At 42.1% G+C, this 20,314-nt stretch overlaps 1 protein-coding gene across 4 annotated transcripts in view; it reads right to left on the reverse strand.

Annotated features, from left to right (window-relative positions):
* The window catches only part of LOC133477524 (E3 ubiquitin-protein ligase SMURF2-like), a 99,577-nt gene that overhangs the window by 38,795 nt on the left and 40,468 nt on the right, over positions 1-20,314 (reverse strand). For 3 of the 4 annotated variants that reach the window (XM_061772360.1, XM_061772358.1, XM_061772357.1), the window contains exons 2-4: positions 12,029-12,067; positions 10,806-10,914; positions 5,861-5,994 (exon numbers count right to left, since the gene is read on the reverse strand). In XM_061772360.1, the coding sequence (XP_061628344.1) occupies positions 5,861-5,994; positions 10,806-10,914; positions 12,029-12,067 (282 nt within the window). Of the gene's footprint in view, positions 1-5,860; positions 5,995-10,805; positions 10,915-12,028; positions 12,068-16,123; positions 16,254-20,314 lie in introns of all 4 variants that reach the window. The other variant, XM_061772361.1, reaches the window with a different exon arrangement.

Genomic DNA, 20,314 nt, shown 5'->3' on the forward strand with positions numbered 1-20,314 from the left:
ATCCACGACCAACGATTTGGCCCTATGACGCCAAAATGAAACGTCTAGAAAGTTTGATTTTTTGGGATATCTTCCGTGTAATGTGACATATCAAAGATAACTCTCCGACTCTCTTGACATTGACCAATGGGATTGCGTATTGAGCACAAACCAATGTCTACCGAAGCTTAAGAGCATGATTCGACGGAAAGCAGACATGTTTACGTACAACCGTATGTGCTAGCACTAGTTTGCTAGTCTACATAACGTTTTGTTGACTGCTTGCGAGCCGTATCGTATTAAAAGTATGTGAACATACCTCAAGCAATCCTTGAATGAACGTTCTCTCCCGAGCACCAGTGGCAAACACCACACGTTTTTCCTAATTTTGTCCCCCAGCACTCACTCTCATACACACACCGAAAGAAACAGTACATTGGCGCGGTGCAATGTTGTCGTCGTCGCCGCCATGGTACAGTGTGTACCCAGTCGCGTTGACCGGTGACACGTTTTCTGCATCCACCTCTCCGACAGTGTTTAATTTGACAAGCTAAAGCCCAGTGATCGTAAAAGACGGGATACGGTGCTATCAGAATAAATGTCATGTAGTGTTGCCACTGTCTGCCTGAGAAATGGCAAGATTTGAAGGAAGTAGTCTGACAGTGAAATCGGGAAAGACCAAATTTGTCTTGTAGTCTGATGCAGGCATAAGGAATTACTGATTTTAACACAGTTTCCTTGTAGTATTACTGTATCTGTTTGTTGCAGCAGTCACTGTCATCACAACTTTTTAAGTTGTGTTAAAAAAAAGGCCCGTTTTTATAACGATTAAAAACAAACCAGACTCTCAATATTTAGAAAATCAAAGAAGTACCTGATGTTATCATTCATAACTATCGGCAACGTAATTAAATACATATTGAGTAAACATACTATATATCTGAATTAGTGTTGCACCAAGTACCGATACTAGTACTGTACCATGGTATTTTGACGTCAAAAACAGCACTTCCGAGAAGTTGTGCACACCACTGTGTGGGAACCCTGGAGAATCAAATGGCTTCAAACTGCCAATTAGCTCCTACAGACAAGTTAGTACGTGTTAGCGTTAGCCACTGGGACATAAGGTCTGCAGCTTACGAGGCTATGTGAACAAAAGTCAGCGTTATACGTAGTGGGTTTTCCTGTGCTGTGATGCAAACTCTGCATTTGATGCACACCAGAGTCAATGTTACCAGCAGGATATTGATAGCATCGATAGCATGAGACGACACTGAACGGGTGCGCGCCGTACGGAAGCCCAGCTTGGAGCGCTCCAACCCAGATACAGGCTACACTCATTGTCGGAGACCACTCCAGAAATCGGGCAGTTCGAAAATAATAAAGATCCACACAAATGCAAAAGGAAAACCACTTACTGTCCAAGTGGAGCATAATGGTCCACTTTTTGAGTGTCATGGCTCCTTACACAATGAATAAAAGCACTGCACACAGTGGGTGCACAGTGTATTGTTTGCAATGGGAGAAATCAAATGCAGTCAAATACAAGAATACGGCACACTAAAAACTTGAAGAAAAAAACTTTGAAAGCTTGAAATACACAGTATTAAGTATGAGTTAATTAAAGTACGTACACAATATTGGCCAAAGTATTCGCTCACCCATCCAATCTGAATCAGGTGTTTCAATCACTTCCATGGCCACAGGTATATCAAATCAATCACCGAGGCATGCAGACTCGAAGCTCTCAGGAGCTCAGTGAATTCCAGCATGGAACTGTGATAGTATGCCACCTGTGCAACAAGTCCAGTCATGAAATTTCCTCACTCCTAAATATCCCACAGTTGACTGTCAGCTGTATTATAAGAACGTGGAAGCATTTGTGAATGACAGCAACTCAGCTGCGAAGTGGTAGGCCACATAAACTGATGGAGTGGGGTCAGCGGATGCTGTGGCGCATAGTGCAAAGAGGTTGCCAACTTTCTGCCGAGTCAATCGGTACAGACCTCCGAACTGCATAAGACCTTCACACTAACTTAATAACAGTGTACAGAGAGCTTCATGGAATGGGTTTCCATGGCTGAGCAAATGCATCCAAGCCATATTTAACCAAATGCAATGCAAAGTGTCAGATGCAGTGGTGTAAAGTACCACGCCACTGGACTCTAGAGCAGTGCAGACGTGTTCTCTGAAGTGACGAATCACACTTCTTCTGCAAATCTGATGGATGACTCTGGGTTTGGCGGTTGCCAGGAGAACAGTACTTCTCTGACTGCATTGTGCCAAGTGTAAAGTTCGGTGGAGGGGGGATTATGGTGTGGGGTTGTTCTTCAGGAGCGGGGCTAAGGCCCCTAGTTCCAGTGAAAGGAACTCTGAAAGCTTCAGCATACCAATAGATTGTGGACAATTCCATGTTCCTAACGTTGTGGGAACATAAAGCTGGCCCCTTCCTCTTCCAACATTAAATGCACAGAACAAGGTCCATAAAAACATGGATAACATGAGTCAGGTCTGAAAGAACTGGACAGCCATGCACAGAGTCCTGATCTTATTGCGATGGAACACCTTTGGTATGAATTAGAGCGGAGATTGAGAGCCAGGCCTTCTCATCCAACATCAGTGTGTGACCTCACAGATGCGCTTCTGGAAGAATGGTCAAAAATTCCCATAAAAACACTCCTAAACCTTGTGGAAAGCCTTCCCAGAAGAGTCATAACTGTTAAAACTGCAAACGGTGGACCGATGTCATATTGAACCCTATGGATTAGGAAGGCCCCTCCTGGAGCTGTCACCTTATCGTGGTGGAGGTGTTTGTGTGTTCCAATTATCCTAGGAGCCATGTTTCCTGGGGCTTCACGCCCCTGGTAGGGTCCCCCAGGGCAAACAAGTCCTAGGTGAGGGACCAGACAAAACACGGCTAAAAGACCCCAATGATGAGTAATATAAATGAATGTAGGTTCCCCTTCCCCGGACGCAGGACACAGCTCGAAAGGCTAACGTGGGAGGGGCCATAGGGGTCGGGTGGAGTGTGAACTGGGTGGTGGCCAAAGGCAGGGACCTTGGCGATTCGATCCCCTGCGACAGAAGCTGGCTCTAGGGGACATGGAATGTCACCTCTCTGTCAGGAAAGGAGCCCGAGCTGGTGTGGGAGGTCGAGAAGTTCCAACTAGATATAGTCGGGCTCGCCTCCACGTAAGGCTTCGGCTTTGGTACCAGTCCTCTTGAGAGGGACTGAACTCTCTTCCACTCTGGTGTTGCCCACGTTGAGAGGCACCGAGCAGGTGTGGGAATATTTACTGCCATTTATGTTGGGGTTCACCCCGGTGGACAATAGGGTAGCCTTCCTCCGCCTTCGGGTGGGAGGACGGGTCCTGACTGTTGTTTGTGCCTATGCACCAAACAGCAGTTCAGCATACCCACCCTTTTTGGAGTCCTTGGAAGGGGTGCTGGTGAGCGCTCCCACTGGGCACTCAATCGTTCTGCTGGGGGACTTCAATGCTCACATGGGCAATGAGGAGGAACGCCCCTCTCGATCAGAACCTGAGCGGTGTTCTGTTATTGGACTTCTGTGCTCATCACAGCTGTCAACTGATCACCACCTAGTGGTGAGTTCGCTCCGATGGTGGGGGAAGATGCTGGTCTGACCTGACCGTATTGTGAGGGTCTGCTGGGAACATCTGGCGGAATCCCCTATCAGAAGGAGTTTCCCACCTCCAACAGAACTTTGCTCATGTTCCTGGGGAGGCGGGGGACATTGAGTCCGAGTGGACCATGTTCCGCGCCTCCACTGCTGGCCGTCAGGTGGTAGATGCCTGTCGTGGCAGCAATCCCTGAACACGTTGGTGGACACCAAAGGTGAGGGATGCCATCAAGCTGAAGGAGTCCTACCAGGCCTTTATGGCCTGTGGGACTCCTGAGGCAGCTGATGGTTACCGGCTGGCCAAGCGAAAATGTATCGTTGGTGGTCGCTGAAGCAAAAACTTTGGTGTGGGAGGAGTTCGGTGAGGCCATAGAGAAAGACATCCGGATGGGGTCTCTGAGGCGGGGTCTCCTATCTCTGGTGTTGAGGTCACCAAAGTAGTTAAAAAGCTTCTCAGTGGCAAGGCCCCGTGGGTGGAGGAGATTCGCCAGGAGTTCCTAAAGGCTTTTGATGTTCTGGGGCTGTCCTGGTTGACACGTCTCTGCAACATCACGTGGACATCGGGGACAGTGCCTCCTGATTGGCAAACTGGGGTGGTGGTCCCCCTTGTTAGGAAGGGGGACCCGCGGGTGTGTTCCAACTGCAGGGGATCATACTCCTCACCCTCCCTGGTAAGGTCTATTCAGGGGTGCTGGAGAGGAGGGTCCGTCGGGAAGTCGAATCTTAGATTCAGGAGGAGCAGTGTGGTTTTCGTCCTGGCCGTGGAACAGTGGACCAACTCTACAACCTCGGCAGGGTCCTCGATGGTGCATGGGAGTTTTGCCCAACCTACATGTGTTGTGTGGACTTGGAGAAGGCGTTCCCTCGGGGAGTCCTGTGGGGGCTGCTTCGGGAGTATGGGGTACCATTCTACCAATGTCACGTCACAAGTCAGCTTCCTTTGGTCATGTTCGTCTGTACTTTGTTTGTTTTGTGTTTTTCTGTGTTCTTTCCCTGTAGATTCCCCATGTTAGATCATTAAAAATTTTTCATAAAATTCACTACTTGCATTGTTGTGTGTTTGGGTTCGAGGAACGAAACCTCTGGATGTCTAGAACTCTTATCAAAGTTCCCTAAAGTGTAGCAACCTTCAGATTAAGGAGGCTGAGGTTTCTCGTCGCTTCTCCTAAATTGTATCCACATAAAAAGCGACGTGGTGCTCCTCTTAATAGCTAAAATAGCTTGATTTATAACAGGGTAATTTAAAATTATGCTAAACCGGAAGTAGCACAGGCCTCACGTCCAGCTCCGTCTTTTCTCCTAATTACATTTTTATTTAACCCGTATACGCTACACTGTATATATTACCCATCTACTGTACACAGATGCACAATTGTATATACCTACAAAAATACACATATTCATCATAATATATATGGTAATCCAGGCATTGAGCTCAATTATTTAAAAATGATATTAAGAATATTAAGAATGGGCGATTCCATTACATAATTTTTTAAGTTTATCATAATGTTTTGAATTAATAAAAATTAATATTGAAGTATTGTCAGTTTTCATTCCACTGCTTTTACTGATTTTTTATACTGTTGCTGTGGTATCGTTTCAGTACCGGTATCGAGGTACTTTATGCAGGCATAGTAGCGAAGTCAGAATTTTGGTACCGTGACACCACTAATTTGAATATTAATACTATATCGGCAGTCGGTGTGGGAATCACAGAATAACTTGCTATAATTTTCCAAGGATAACCATATCAAGATACAGTGATTGTGACTAAACTAAGAAAGGGAAAATTTTAGAAACTTATTGTATACAAAGCAAACAAAATGTAATTTAAGTACATTAAAGTGCACCGTTTCTCATTTTACCAAATCAGCTTGAAACCAATTTTGTCCATAATCCACTTGTCCAAAAATCTTGTTTAAAGCTGCACTGCCACACTGCCGCACAAGTAAACTTTTTTCCTCTCATTTTACCGTAAAATATAGTGAAGTGAAAAGACTGCTATGTTTATGCCACCCCACCAGTCAATCAAGCCCCCTTCCCCCTCCCACACCCACCCCTGGGAGAGCGAGACGCCCCCCGCCAACCTGCAGGGCCCGCCAATGTAGTTAGTCCCCGCCCAGCCAGCAATATACACATCTGGGACTTATTTGCTTGGTATGGGACCCAATGGGATACAATCAATAGACAAAAATAGGTAATGGATTCTCAATTTTCCAAAGTCAAACAAAAACTTACAACCGGTGTCTTTAAGTCTGTTGATGGCGTTTGAGAGGAGGCGGACGCAACCCAGAAAACCAGCTCCCTGCTTTTTGTGTATCTTTTTGTGGTTCCAAACACTGATGGTGATCGAATCTGCCTTTCCAATATATCTGGGAAAAAAAAAAAAACATTCTTAGGTCAGAAATTAAAAATAATTTGTTATACATTGCAAAGTCCAAAGAACATCTTTGGCACTGAAGTGTCCGTGTACTCATACTCATAAAATGTTACAACAAAAAATGTTTCATCTCTTTTAAGAGTGAGAACATACAGTATGCTGGGTTTACAATATAGACTATCAGGCTGAGTAATACAAGAGAGCAAGATTTTAAAGTATGTGAAAATGTATGGTTTTGCTGATTAATCCTCCCAGAGTTTACACTCAAATACACTATAACAAATGGGTTGACCCACAAATGCACAGAATTGCTGCATAGCAGCCATTTGTGATATAACATCTGGCAAGGTAAGGTGTTCACCTATGAAAACTGCTTCAAAAAGGACAAATGCTTATTATGAACACTAAATCTCAGCATTTAAGAAATTGTCATAAATCTGAGTTTCGACTTCCTGACGGACCCTCCTCTCCAGCACCCCTGAATAGACCTTACCAGGGAGGCTGAGGAGTGTGATCCCCCTGTAGTTGGAAAAACACCCTCCGGTTCATCTTCTTAATAAGAGGGACCACCACCCCAGTATGCCAATCCAGAGGTACTGTCCCCAATGTCCACGTTAAGTTGCAGAGACTTGTCAACAAGGACAGCCCCACAACATCCAGAGCCTTTAGGAACTCCAGGCGAATCTCCTCCACCCCCGGGGCCTTGCCACTGAGGAGCCTTTTAACCACTTTGGTGACCTCAACCCCAGAGATAGGAGAGCCCGCCTCAGAGACCCCATCCGGAAGTCTTTCTCCATGGCCTCACCGAACTCCTCCCAGGCCAGAGTTTTTGCTTCAGCGACCACCACAATGCATTGCATTTTTTCCACTTTATTATTACAAATGAATGACAAGTTATTTGCTTATCCAGGTGAGTTAATTAACAGCATCTATGGCAAGAACTGGATTTGGCGAGAGAAAGTGTGTGTGTGATTATTTAAAAAAAATACTACTTGGGATAATATACAATTTGCGAAACGACACAAAGATACACAATGACAATAAATACAACATCAATCACATGTACAGTATTTTCTGTTCATTTTGTGAACAATTTGACTTTCAAGAAATAGAGATCATCGAACTCGAAGTACTGTTTAAAAATGTAAACTTGAGGAAATCCATCCATCCATTTTCTTCCGCTTATCCGAGGGAGGGGCGGGGGGAAGAGGGGGCGGGGGGGGCATCATCTTAAGCATGGATGCCCAGATCTAGTGGGAAGTTATTGACCTCACACACCAGCTCGGGCTCCTTCCCTGCCAGAGAAGTGACATTCCACGTCCCTAGAGCCAGTTTCTGTAGCCGGGGTTTGGATCGCCAAGGTCCCCGCCTTCGGCCACCTCCCAGCTCACACTACACCCGACCCCTATGGCCCTTCCCACAGGTGGGGAGCCCATGGGAAGGGGCGAAAAACGATCAGAGCTATTGCACAAACATTGGGCATAGCCAATACAACAATTTGGAATGTCCTGAAAAAGAAATAAACTACTGGTGTACTGCACAACAGACATCTAACAGGTCGGCCAAGGGTATCAACAGCAGTTGATGACAAAAACATTGTGAGAGCTGTGAAGAAACACCCAAAGACAACAGTCAGGGACATCACTGCCAACCTCCACAGGGCAGGGGTGGAGGTATCACAATCCACTGTTTGAAGAAGACTTTGAGAAGAAATATACAGGCCATACCACAAGATGCAAACCACTCATCAGCAAAAAGAATGGCAAGGCCAGATTGGATTTTGCACAGTACAGAGATGAGCCACAAACGTTTTATGGCGTGATGAGACCAAGATTAACTTATACCAAAGTGATGGAAAGGCCAAAGTATGGCGAAAGAAAGGATCTGCTTATCATCCAAAACACACAAGCTCATTTGTGAAGCATGGTGGAGGTAATGTCATGGCTTGGGCTTCCATGGCTGCTTCTGTAACGGGCTCACTTGTCTTTATTGATGTACTAACTCATGATGTTAGCAGCGGAATGAATTTTGAAGTCTACTAAACCATTTTGTCTGGCAATTTACAGAAAAATAAATCCAAACTAATTGGGAGAAGTTTCATCACGCAACACGACAATGACCCAAAACACACTGCCAACACAACAAGACTTCAGGAAAATTGGAAGGTCTTAGGCTGGCCAAGTCAATCACTGGACCTTAACCCAATAGGGCATGCATTTTACCTCGTGAAGAGGAGACTGTAGGGAGAAACACCCAGAAATAAACAAGAACTGAAGGATGCTGCAGTAAAGGCCTGGAAAAGCATTTTAAATGAAGACTGCAACAATCTGGTGAAGTCAGTGGGTCGCAGGCTTGACACAGTTATTCCAAGTAAGGGTTATGCCACCAAATATTAAATGTTATTCACTTTAAGTTAATTCAATAACATGTGTTCCAATACTTTTGCCCACTTGAAAAGTTGGTGGATTCAAACAAAAGGTGCTTTGTCTTGAGTTATTTAACACATCTAGATGTAAATACCATTAAATGAAAGCTGGAATTGTAAAATTTTGTCTCATAGTCATCTTTTGATCTGAAACCCAAACGTTTCCAGTCAACAACAAAAACAAATGAATTGACCTTGCCATTCCAATACTTTTGGAGGGGACTGTTATTATATACAGCGATCAGTCTGGAGTGTCTCACTCTGATAACATTCTGGGTGTAGATGTCTCATTACACACACACACACACACACACACACACACGAGATGCATGTGACCATAAGGGAAGGGGAGAATAGCGACACTCCTGAATCTGGAAACTGGCTATGGGGGTGTGGCACATTGGAAACCCACACAAAGCTCACGCTCTCATCTGCTTTCTGTGGTATGTTAGCCATATCCTGAAGCAGAGGAAGAGGCCAGGGGTCGCTGGCGGGGAGCATGCTCCACTAAGAGGGTGACGCTTCAAAAGGGGGAAGAGAATTATCAGAATCAGAATCAGAATCATCTTTATTTGCCAAGTATGTCCAAAACACACAAGGAATTTGTCTCCGGTAGTTGGAGCCGCTCTATGTAAAAGCGGGAGGAGATTTGATGTGGAGAGATACTGTCCGTGACGTAGGAGCATTGGGAACAGGGTTTAAATGTCCAATTGGGGAAAATGGTGCCAAGTGGGGGGTAGGGATCCTTCTGATAAAGATTACAGTTAGTTCTCATGACGAGTCAATTCTTTCAGACACACCAGGAAGCCAACGTCAAACTAAAGTATGTATTGAATTTATTTGGGAAAAATCTGTAACTGTATGAATAATTTGTGCTTTAGCCTTCAATTTCTTTCAGTTAATCAATTATTGAGTATCATCTGGATTTCAAAAACTGAAAGAAAAATTAATTCACAAAAGAGCCTCCTGAAAGAGATGATTAAAATAAAATGACAACCACAAGAGTCTGATGTTTTGAGTGAGTAAAATTAAAGTCTGGACAAACTTCTGTTCACAGAGGACATTTTTCTTTAAAAGGTATTAATTATAGCGGCACGGTGACCAACTGGTTAGCACGTCTGCCTCACAGTTCTGAGGACCCAGGTTCAAATCCGGCCTCGCCTGTGTGGAGTTTGCATGTTCCACTGAAAGAAAGAAACCACCGATTGAATAGTTAAGTTCGTTAAAACTGTCCAGGAGGCTTAGGTGTAATTCTAGATAACATTAAAATAATATATCAGGCTCTATACTTGTAGATTGCGCAACGTACGCCGGTGCGCATCTTGATATTCGGACAAGCGCAAGCTTCACTGCGTGTGTTTATCTATATGGCAGACCAGTCAGCGCCAACCTGGGTGGTGTTGTCGCAGCGAGGGTGTGTCCTTTGGCTTCCACCCAGAGCATGAGACAGTTTGGTGATGAGGGCTTTATTTTCCAGTGATGACTTTTCATTTTCGTGCAACTGCAAGATCTTGGTGTCCAGAAAGTCCGTCTAAACTTAGGCCTGCTCATGCCACGACCAAGTTGTCGTGCGGGGATCGAACGTGATATTGGTGAATCTGATCAGTGTACATGCAGAGTGGGAATCCAAAGCTCTTAAATCATCCGAATTAGTTCATTATTAATATCATTATCATTATTATTGGCCGCACAGTGGACAACTGGTTAGGACATCTGCCTCATAGTTCTGAGGAACCAGGTTCAAATCCAGCCTCGCCTGTGTAGAGTTGCATGTTCTCCCTGTGCCTGTGTGGGTTTTCTCCGGGTACTTCGGTTTCCTCCCACATCCCCAAAACATGCATGGTAGGTTAATCGAAGACTCTAAATTGCCCATAGGTGTGAAGTGAGTGCGAATGGTTGTTTGTTTCTATGTGCCCTGCGTTTGGCTGGTGGCCAGTTTAGGGTGTACTCCAGCTCTCACCCAAAGTCAGCTGGGATAGGCTCCAGCATGCCCGTGACCCAAGTGAGGATAAGTGGTACAGAAAATGAATGAATGAATGAATGAGTATTAATTGTTTGCATAACATGGACCAAATTTGTTATTGAAGGAAGCAAACCAAAGTTACTCACCACTGTGAGTAACTTTTCCTGGGTGAGATGTCATATAAAACAGATTGTGCACAACATAATGTATGCGTAGTCCAAAATCTCACTCTTTAGGATGTTTTGCTCATGTGTTACACAGCTTTCAGAAAAGAGAATATAACAATCTCCATTCCTGAAACACTTGCATAGCAGCAACAATACAACAAGCCCACATTCAATTTTAAGGCTTGTTGTCACAGTCCATTGCAGTAGTGTGTCCTCATGAAGCACAAGTAGCATTCAGGTCTACTTACAGATCATAATGTTGATTCCATTTCGGGTCCAATGTATTCCTCACTGTATCGGTAGAGTGGCACTGTCCAGAACCGTCAACCACCACTTTGGCAAAGGGATCGGGTAACCCTGTTGAGCACAAACAACAGAGGAGTCAAACCCATGTAAAGATGTTTAGCAAATGAAAAATTATACAACTTTCTATTGGAACATTCGCACAAATACACATTTTGCATGTCTAGAACATTCATCGTGTCTTTATGTATATATCTATATTTATATAGGTTATTTGGGATTTCTTTTGTTTTGTCTGAACAAAAGAAATCCCCCCCACCCAAAAAAAAAAAAAAGTATTTTGAAGTTGTAAAGTTGATTCTGACAGAAACAATTGGACCTGTGTTCTCCTATGTTTTTAGTCTGACAGAGACACGCAGGTAATATATTTGAATTGAAAGCTAAAATACCAACTGTTAATCTTGATCCAATTAAGGAAAGCACTACATGGCAACCAACTGCTAACAAAAAGTCCTACCTGAATCCTGGAAAGGCTAGAAGTGTAGGCATCAAAATACTTATACTGTAGCTACTACTACAGAAATCAGATCTTTCCACCAGATGACATTTGAGTAGAAATCTGATCAGGGATCCATTTATTACTGTGCAAGACTTATATAGTCCCTTGTCACTTCTCAAGGCTTTATAGCGTACAACTCTGGGCACAGATACAATGCAGGCCAAACTGCAACTTCATAGGGGCTTCCATCTCATAGATTGTGTGTTTGTGAAGGTAAAAAGGAAATTAACACGTTATGGTTTGAATGACATGACTCAAGTTTAAAGGAGAACCTGCATGCTGGCTGAATGACAAGGTACAGTTCCAATTCACGACAGTTAGCAAAACCACAACCGGCAAATATGTTTAGATTTTTATTTTTTTTTCCAATTTCAGTTAAAGTAAATACATATTCTCTCAAACGAATGCCAACAGCACAGCAGAGAATCGTCGTCTGTGCTGATTACTTAAAAACAAAGCCTAAAGCAGAATACTGACAGCAGTAGCAGTAAGGAAAAAACAACTGTCTTCCTTATACAGAAAAATTGTTTGTTTCAAACAATCCAAAGTTCCCTAATTTAGCGAGGGACTTCAAAATATAGCCCCTTGCATTCACTGACAAGACCTACTCAAATACACAAGGGATGTGTGGGACAAGAATAGCAACACATCAAAACGGATTTTACTTACGAAAGAAGTCTTTCTTTGCCAGGTTCTTAGCACACAGGACTGTAAGAGAAGAACAAAGAAAAAATATTTAAGTGAATGGTAAACCTAAATATAAATACACAAGGAGACCATATCACTGCTTGCTCCTGTTTAAAGACAGGTTAGATGCTTACAATGTGGATATAAATTTAATATTTATGCTATATTAAAAAAATAAATAAATAAAAATTAAAGAGCTAATCATTAAATGCATTAGAATGTCATATATTTTTGCTTTAAACAAACAGCGGCAAATACAGGAAGTTGGTTATCTTAACTGACATATTTTTCTCCAAAACTCCAGTTACGAGGATTAAAAATGCTACTCAAACTTTCAAACAGCAAAAATAAAAAAAATTAAAAGATGACATTTTTGGATGTGTGCAATTCTACTCCTGCAGGTTATTAGCAGTACATGAGAATGAGAAAGGACATGAGTTGAAAGCAGGCCTTGACAAAGGAATTGTTCATAGATTGTACTATATTTTAATAAACATTGCCTAAAAAAGTGTAATAAGTGTGCATACCTTTTTGAGACACCATTAAATTCTTGTATACATTGGTCTACTTTCTGAAGTTCCATCTCTGATTCAAAACCCCACCCAAAAATACAGTGAGTATGCCTAATTGGATGTTTTTGGATCCCAGAGATTCCCTCTACATCAGCCCCTTGTACAATATACATATATAGTTAAAGCACTGTAGGTTTTTGCCAGGTATCACACAACTTTCACATGCATTTGTGAGTAAATTAAACTGGTGATCCTGCTTCGTTCAAAACATGTCGGACTGTGAGCAGGTGGGCTAATAGACGTGGTAGAGAACGAGATGCATGTTCTCTTGCACGGTGTGTTGACTTTTCGAAGTGGATATGGTAGTTGTAGGAAATTGCTAGGTTTTCTGTTAAGTAGAGGGATCTCGTTTGATGTGTCCCGCGTCTGAAACGCACAAAAATGAGCAGGGACGCATAAAGGAAGATTAATCTGCGTCTTAGGACACAGAACTATGTCTTAAAGTACTCCGCCGGGATGCTGGTAATCCGGCGTATGAATTTTTTGTTTTAGGTCTACGATTTTTTTTTACATTTATTCAAGGGATGCAAGAAATACTCAAAGATTTGTCCTAACCAAATATGGCATCACTAATAAAATACATTTCAAAAACATCTGTTTTTAGAATGAAACGTTTATAAATAAATACTTGGTTTTCAATGTCCTATCAAACTTCAGCCATAATAAAACATGATTGTCAAATGGTGTGTGCATACAAATGAGCACAGACAAGACAGACATGCAGGCCTATGAAATTGACATCAGCACTGATCACCTCATAGATGTGCCATTGCACGGTCAGACCTAGCAAGCTAACAAGGCTAACATCAGACATTTGTAAATCAGTACTGACGCTTATGTCCTTATTTCCATCTATCAGTGTATGTAAGAGTGTGGCAATCACGTCGTATTTTGCTAGCAAATATACATCCGAAAAATAGCGGTGACTTGGAAGTACAAACCGTGGCTTCGAGTGGTTTAATAGCCAACAAAATCCAGTGTTCTGAACGATTGTAAAGGGTTGGTCAGCAAGCACCATCACTTCCATGATGAGATCACATATTGTTTTAGCCGTCGGATCATCTCTGGCAAACTTTTTGCACTTTTCAAATGCAGCGGCAATGGGAACAAGCACAGATATGTATTAGAAGAAGCTCCAGTTCTTTTCTCGTGGCTGACTTTGGGGCAGCAGCCACGCAGGCGTCTTCGTAGGGTTTCAAAACACCATCGTAGCGATGATGACATTTTAAGTGGCGGATAAGATTTGATGTGTTGAAGCTCGATCCCTCCTCATGGAATGCGTGCAGAGCATTTGCTGCAAATAGCAAGCAAAATGTCTTCCTTTGAAACGGGTAAGAAATCCCACACGTTCAATGCCATGTTAGCTACGTGCTCTCCTCTCAGCTCAATGCATGTTTACGGTTGGCTGTATTCAATAGAAAGGAGTGGTTGATTTGTAGACTTTACACCGATCTGATCGGCTTGATCGGTATTTGGCCGATAATTAACATTTTTTTCTGATCAGCTGATCGGCTTTGCCATAATCCGCCGATCCGATCCCCAAAAGACATTTACTCTGCTTCGGCATTGTGTACTGTATAGTTGAATCCAAAAGCAAGTTTATTTTTAGCCTTGTCGCATTTCTTTTGACGTAGTAAATGTCTGACCGCCAATAATTTTTATTTATTTATTTATTTTTTTAAACGTCATCAGTGTGGGACAGACAACATGTCTGAGACAGACAACACCTCATGCCTGGATCAGACTACAAGACAAATTTGGTCTTTTACGATTGCACTATGTCAGACTACTGCAATAAAATATTGTATTCCGATACCACCGCATCCCGCCTTTTACGATCACTGGGATTTATCTTGTCAGCTCAAACGCGACCGGTTACACTCGTTACCATGGCAACGACAACAACAATGGATCGTGTCATGTGCATTATAAGAACACAATGGGGAAAATGTGTGCTGCTAGTCACCGGTGCTCGGGAGAGGCCTTTCACTGAAGGATTGCTTGAGGTATGTTCACGTACTTTTAATACGACACAGTTCGCAAGCAGGCAACAAAACAAAACGTTATGTAGCCTAGCAACCTAGTGCTATCACTAACGTTTGTATGTAAACATGCCGGCGTTATGTCGAATCACGCCCTCAAGTTTCGGTGTGTGTGAATTATAGTAAGTTAGCACCCATTATTTCTGTCATAATGTTGGTTTGACCTGACTGAATAGAATACATGACTTGAATAGAGAATACTTTTGAAGATACTCAGTATACAGTCCACAAGTATATACAGTAAATGAACAAGACATTTAAATAGACACACTGCTCAATCTTGTGATCGGATCGGTGATCGGTTATTGTTTTTGTTAAACTCGCTGATCGGCTCCAACAATCCTGATCGTGTAAAGCCTATTGATTTGTGCACCTAGTCGTCTCAGCTCAATGCACGTGTACGACTGGCTGTATTCAATAAAAAGGAGCGACTGATTTGTGCACCCAGATGTACCAACAGTAAAGTGCAAATCTCGCGTTATTGGATTTTCATTTTCATTCTTGGATTTTTTTTATCTGAGCTGTTTTTAAATGTTATGGGATTCATAAATATGAGGTCATAATTCTTCAAATCAGCCCGATAATTATATGTCCGTAATTATATGTCCGATAATTATCGTGCATCCCTAATTTATTCTGTTAAATAGTAGAATATGCTTATGTTTAAGTAAAACATAGTGATTATTTAGCACTTTAAAATAGACATTTGATTTTATTGAGGTTAAGGTTTTTTATTTTATTTTTTTATTTTATTTAACTGTAGTAGCCTATATATATAGCTTGCTAGGTCTGTCTGTTTAAGGTTATACTTTATGTAACTCATTGGTTTACAATAAAAGTCACTTTTTCTCATACATACTGTTGCTGACTATTGTTCCTTTTGAATGATGTAATTTGATCAAAGCGGTTTTAAACATTCCATGCCAATAAAAATTAAAATATGTAAGATTTGTGCTGATATATTGGATCAATATCGGTATCGGGCAATATTCAAGGCTGCAATATAGGTATTGTATCCAAAGTGAAAAAGTTGTCTTGGCATGGTTTTGTCATGTACTGCGTATTCAACAAAAATTAGTAACCAATTATTAAAATATATTTAATGAATGTGAATGGTTGTTCGTTTTTATGTTCCCTGCGATTGGCTGGCAACCAGTCCAGCCTCTCACCCGAAGATAGCTGGGATAGGCTCCAGCGCTCCCGCGACCCTTGTGAGGATAAGCGGCTCAGATAATGGATGGATAGATGTACCATGGTTGTGAGGGACACATCCCCAAAAAAATATAGGCTTGGGAAGCAAACCCATGATTACACCGCTGCAATGAGGAGACCTTGACAATGCCCAAAATGACACAGTCAGAAATAATCTGATGGAATCACACTGCAACGGATGTGGGACACGTGAATACGTCTTGACACGAATCAAATTATACTGGTTAGGGCCGAGCTGGGTGAACACTAACCATCAGCTTGTTAGAAGAAGAAGACATTGCCAAAGCGGACAGCACGGGTGCAGGCCAAGTCCAAGGCCACCAGGACTGCTTGCTGTGGGACAAGCAGACACCATGTTGTCGGCAGATGGGGGCCTACAGTCTTGGTGCGACATTTATGAACGACAAAAAGCATCACTTATGTTGAAATGGGTTGTTAGCCTCGAGTTAAGTTGCATCACTTTCCATCTGAATTTCTTTGTATCCTGATATTAGTAGCAGACTATACTGTATGTGACTACCATTCATACTGGCAGCACAACTGGCACCACAACAACCCAGCCTTACTCAAAGGTGATATGAACCAACCAGAAAACAGCCAGAGGTTGGCTACATACACAAGGAGCAAGGATTTACTCTGTTAAACTTACATAAGTAACTTTTTGGATGAATTGTATTTATGAGAATAGTTATAATGCAATATTATTTTGACTTTTACTTGAGTATTATTTTTAACAACGCTACTTCTCCATTGCATTGAACTTGCAACAACAGGTATTTATTCTCACTTGCGCGAACTATTTTGGTTTTTCAGAGAGATGTGTCACATGACTTTCATCTTCTGATGACGTTTGACTCCAATTCAACTATCACACGGAGCGCCAGGCAGTCACGTGACTGCAGTCTCTGTGGCTTCAGATAGAAGCAACGTTTTCAAAGTGACGAATTTACGTAAAACATGTCAGAAATCTACATTTACCTTACAGATAGGCTCGACCTCACCAGCGATCTGAGTGAGAATAGCGGTATAAACAATGGATGGATGGACTATGAAAAAGAACAGCTACTGTAAATATTGCGTCATCCGTGTCTGCCTTAAAATGTCCGCATTTCAACCTGTAAGAACTCCACTTAGAACTTGCGAAACGTACAAGAGCCTGTCTTGCTCTGTGTTTGCAAAATGTAATGCTCTGTGGAATAAAACCAGTAGGTCAAGCACAGCACGTGAATGCACGTTGCAGTTCCTCAAACCCAATCAGATCCGTTAGAATTCTCCGCGCCTCAGTGTACAAACGGTTGTGCGCATTCAAAAGGAGCAGGGAGAAAAGCAATCCACAAAGTATAGACAGCACTGAAGATAAAGGTGTAACTTGGCAGACCTTATTTAAGGAATGAAACATGTCAGCATTGCTGAAGAATGTGATTAAATCCACCTGTCTAAGTTCATTATGATATATTTCTGCCTGATGTGCCTACTGTAGTGTTTCACATGTGGAAACAAAGAAAGTTAATTTAAGACCGTTTATTGTGGCTGAATTTGCCTTAGTTTGTCACTTTACAAAAATATTTGAACTTGCAGATTCCTATTTCATATTTTTGTCAATTTGACTTTAATGCACTATTTAAAAAATAAATTACTCTGTACTTGAGTATTTTTTATTTTTTTACAAGTAATTATTTAGAGGGCAAATTTTTACTTTTACTTGAGTCATATTTTAAAGTAACAGTACTCTTACTTGAGAATGATTTTTGGCTACTCTACCCACCTCTGACCACAGCCAATTTGATCTTGCTATTGACTGTAGTTGGAGAGTCTAAACTGGAAATTAGCTACAGTATATTCAAAAGGGGAATAAGCGCAAAAAAAGTATATTAAGTTGAGCGAGAATATGCAATATGAGTGGCTGTCTGCTGCAACATAATTGCTTCTTACTGATAGGACATGCTTTTATCTATATTGTCGCACATGCGCACCACATATGTGTGGCCCAGACAGGCTAGTACGCCTTTGTGTGGAGTGGGCACCAATTAACTATAATGACGCTGGCCCGCGACTTCCATCCATTTTCTGAGCCGCTTCTCCTCACTAGGGTCACGGGCGTGCTGGAGCCTATCCCAGCTGTCATCGGGCAGGAGGCGGGGTACACCCTGAACTGGTTGCCAGCCAATCGCAGGGCACATAGAAACAAACAACCATTCGCACTCACAGTCATGCCTACGGGCAATTTAGAGTCTCCAATTAATGCATGTTTTTGGGATGTGGGAGGAAACCGGAGTGCCGGGAGAAAACCCACACAGGCACGGGGAGAACATGCAAACTCCACACAGGCGGGGCGGGGATTGAACCCGGGTCCTCAGAACTGTGAGACTGACGCTCTAACCAGTCGTCCACCGTGCCGCAACTTATTAATTTTAAATAAGTTCGATCCGTCAACTCATCTGGACTACTGGTGAGCAAGCTAGCTGGACCGAAACCGACCTTGTAAAGTCTGGAAAGCCGGTAAACTCCTCCCGCCGCAAGTCACCCACAGCTTTTTTTACACACAACATTGTCATTATCAATGCTGCTCCATTTGTCATGGAAATAAAACCAATGATCATCTCAAAATTATGAGTGTGTGTGCGTGGGGGTTTATACCGCTAACTGCAGAGATTGTCTGCTTAATTTGTCTCGTGTTCACTTCACTCATTAAAACAAACAGTCATGTGCAAAGGTTTTAATAACTTTATGAAGCTAGCAAAGCTAGCTAGCTCTCTAAACCCTGTTTATAGCACAGACATATAAAGATTTGTGCAAAGTTAAAAAGCCCAGACTCCTTTAAAAAGGACTGTATAGAAAAACAAACTATTATTAAAATAAAGTGTAATAATTGCAGTAGTAATAATTTAGCCATGTTTTGGCACCAGCACAACCGTGAGTCACTGTCAATCTTTCATGGTCATGCTGTACCTCCGCAAAAAAATGGTGCAACCAAATCATGTGCTGTACTATCATTGGTGCAACCAACTGAAAAAGTTGGTTAAAGTTAGTGTAGAGCCCTGCAGCGGCACAATAAACTCAACACAAACCAAAAGTATCCCCACTGTATGCTGTTATAAAGAGGTCCATTACTAGCTTGGTGGAAATGTATTTTGTATTTATTGACATAACAGCTTAACTCTGGCCTAAAAGTTAGACAACAGGTTTTTGAACAGCAACCAAAATGCTTTCTGAGCAGCACCTTAAATACTAATGTGTGAGGTGGTCTGCATTATGAATGAACTGATGGATTTTTCAAGCCTAAAAACAGGAAAAGGTTTCCACCTCAGAAAGCATTTTGTGTTGTTACCTATTACCAGCAAGAGTGAGCGGCTAAGAGCTAAAGTTAAAAAGGAAATATGCTTGGACTTCACCACCACAGGCACAAATGGGAACACCTCATATAACTGCATTTCTTTTTGTACTTTCTGGTTTTAATTAATCCTCTGAGACAACATTAAAACCCATTTTAACATGCATGTACATGGCCAGATTTACATTTGTTAAGTTAACAATAATGTGCATGTTAGTTCTGTATCTTGTTCAAGGACAATTCAACAACACTGAAAATAGAAGGATACCTTATGCGTGGAGAGGTCTTTTTGGAATAATACCTTCCAACAGAATGAATCAATGTATGCCAGACTTGTTTTAAGATTTAGACTTTGATTTGTATACTAAAAACTTTAAAAAGCTGAGCTATGTTTAATTGCTGTCATGCGAGCAAGCCATGGTAAGCCAGAGCTGGCAGAGGAGCAGAGTCATTCCAATTCTATCATGAAAGATGGGTCAACTGGGACTGTGTGAAGGACCATGAAGCCCTGAGGTAGATGGAACCACATCTCTGTCCGTGGACCATGACCCAAGTCCTCAAAGTTGTTTACATAACAACCCTCCATTTCACAGCGACTGGTAGGAGTGACTTCAAACTTCACAAAAGCCAAATCAACCAGACTTTTTATTTTCTTGTTGACGTAATACCAATTACAAAACAAAAACCAGTTTTACCGGCAAGTTTACACCACTTAAAGCACGGGAACCATTCTGTTTTTGTGTCCTTTAAGCTTTGTAAGAAAGAGCTCTAAAGGAATACAGAAATACAATTACAGCCACCTGTCAGTGACTTTCATGTTGCTCCCAAGCAATTTTAACACACACAACATTGGAGACGTACGATAAATATCGGTCTGATATTGGGTAAAATTACATCATACTCATCGGACCGATAAGAAAAAATTGGGCCCATAGCAAGAGCCGTATCATTCCAATATCTGCTGTGCACTCATCGCCACCCGCCAGGGTTTTGCAATGGCTCCTTACAGTCATGGATTTTATGACAAATTCTTCGCCTACAACACCAAAATAGTCAGTATGCACAGTAAATTAGCTTGTGATTCAGCACTAAAATTAAGACCATCCAGTGA

The sequence above is a fragment of the Phyllopteryx taeniolatus genome, chromosome 4, assembly GCF_024500385.1.
Source record: "Phyllopteryx taeniolatus isolate TA_2022b chromosome 4, UOR_Ptae_1.2, whole genome shotgun sequence".
Lineage (NCBI taxonomy): Eukaryota > Metazoa > Chordata > Actinopteri > Syngnathiformes > Syngnathidae > Phyllopteryx > Phyllopteryx taeniolatus.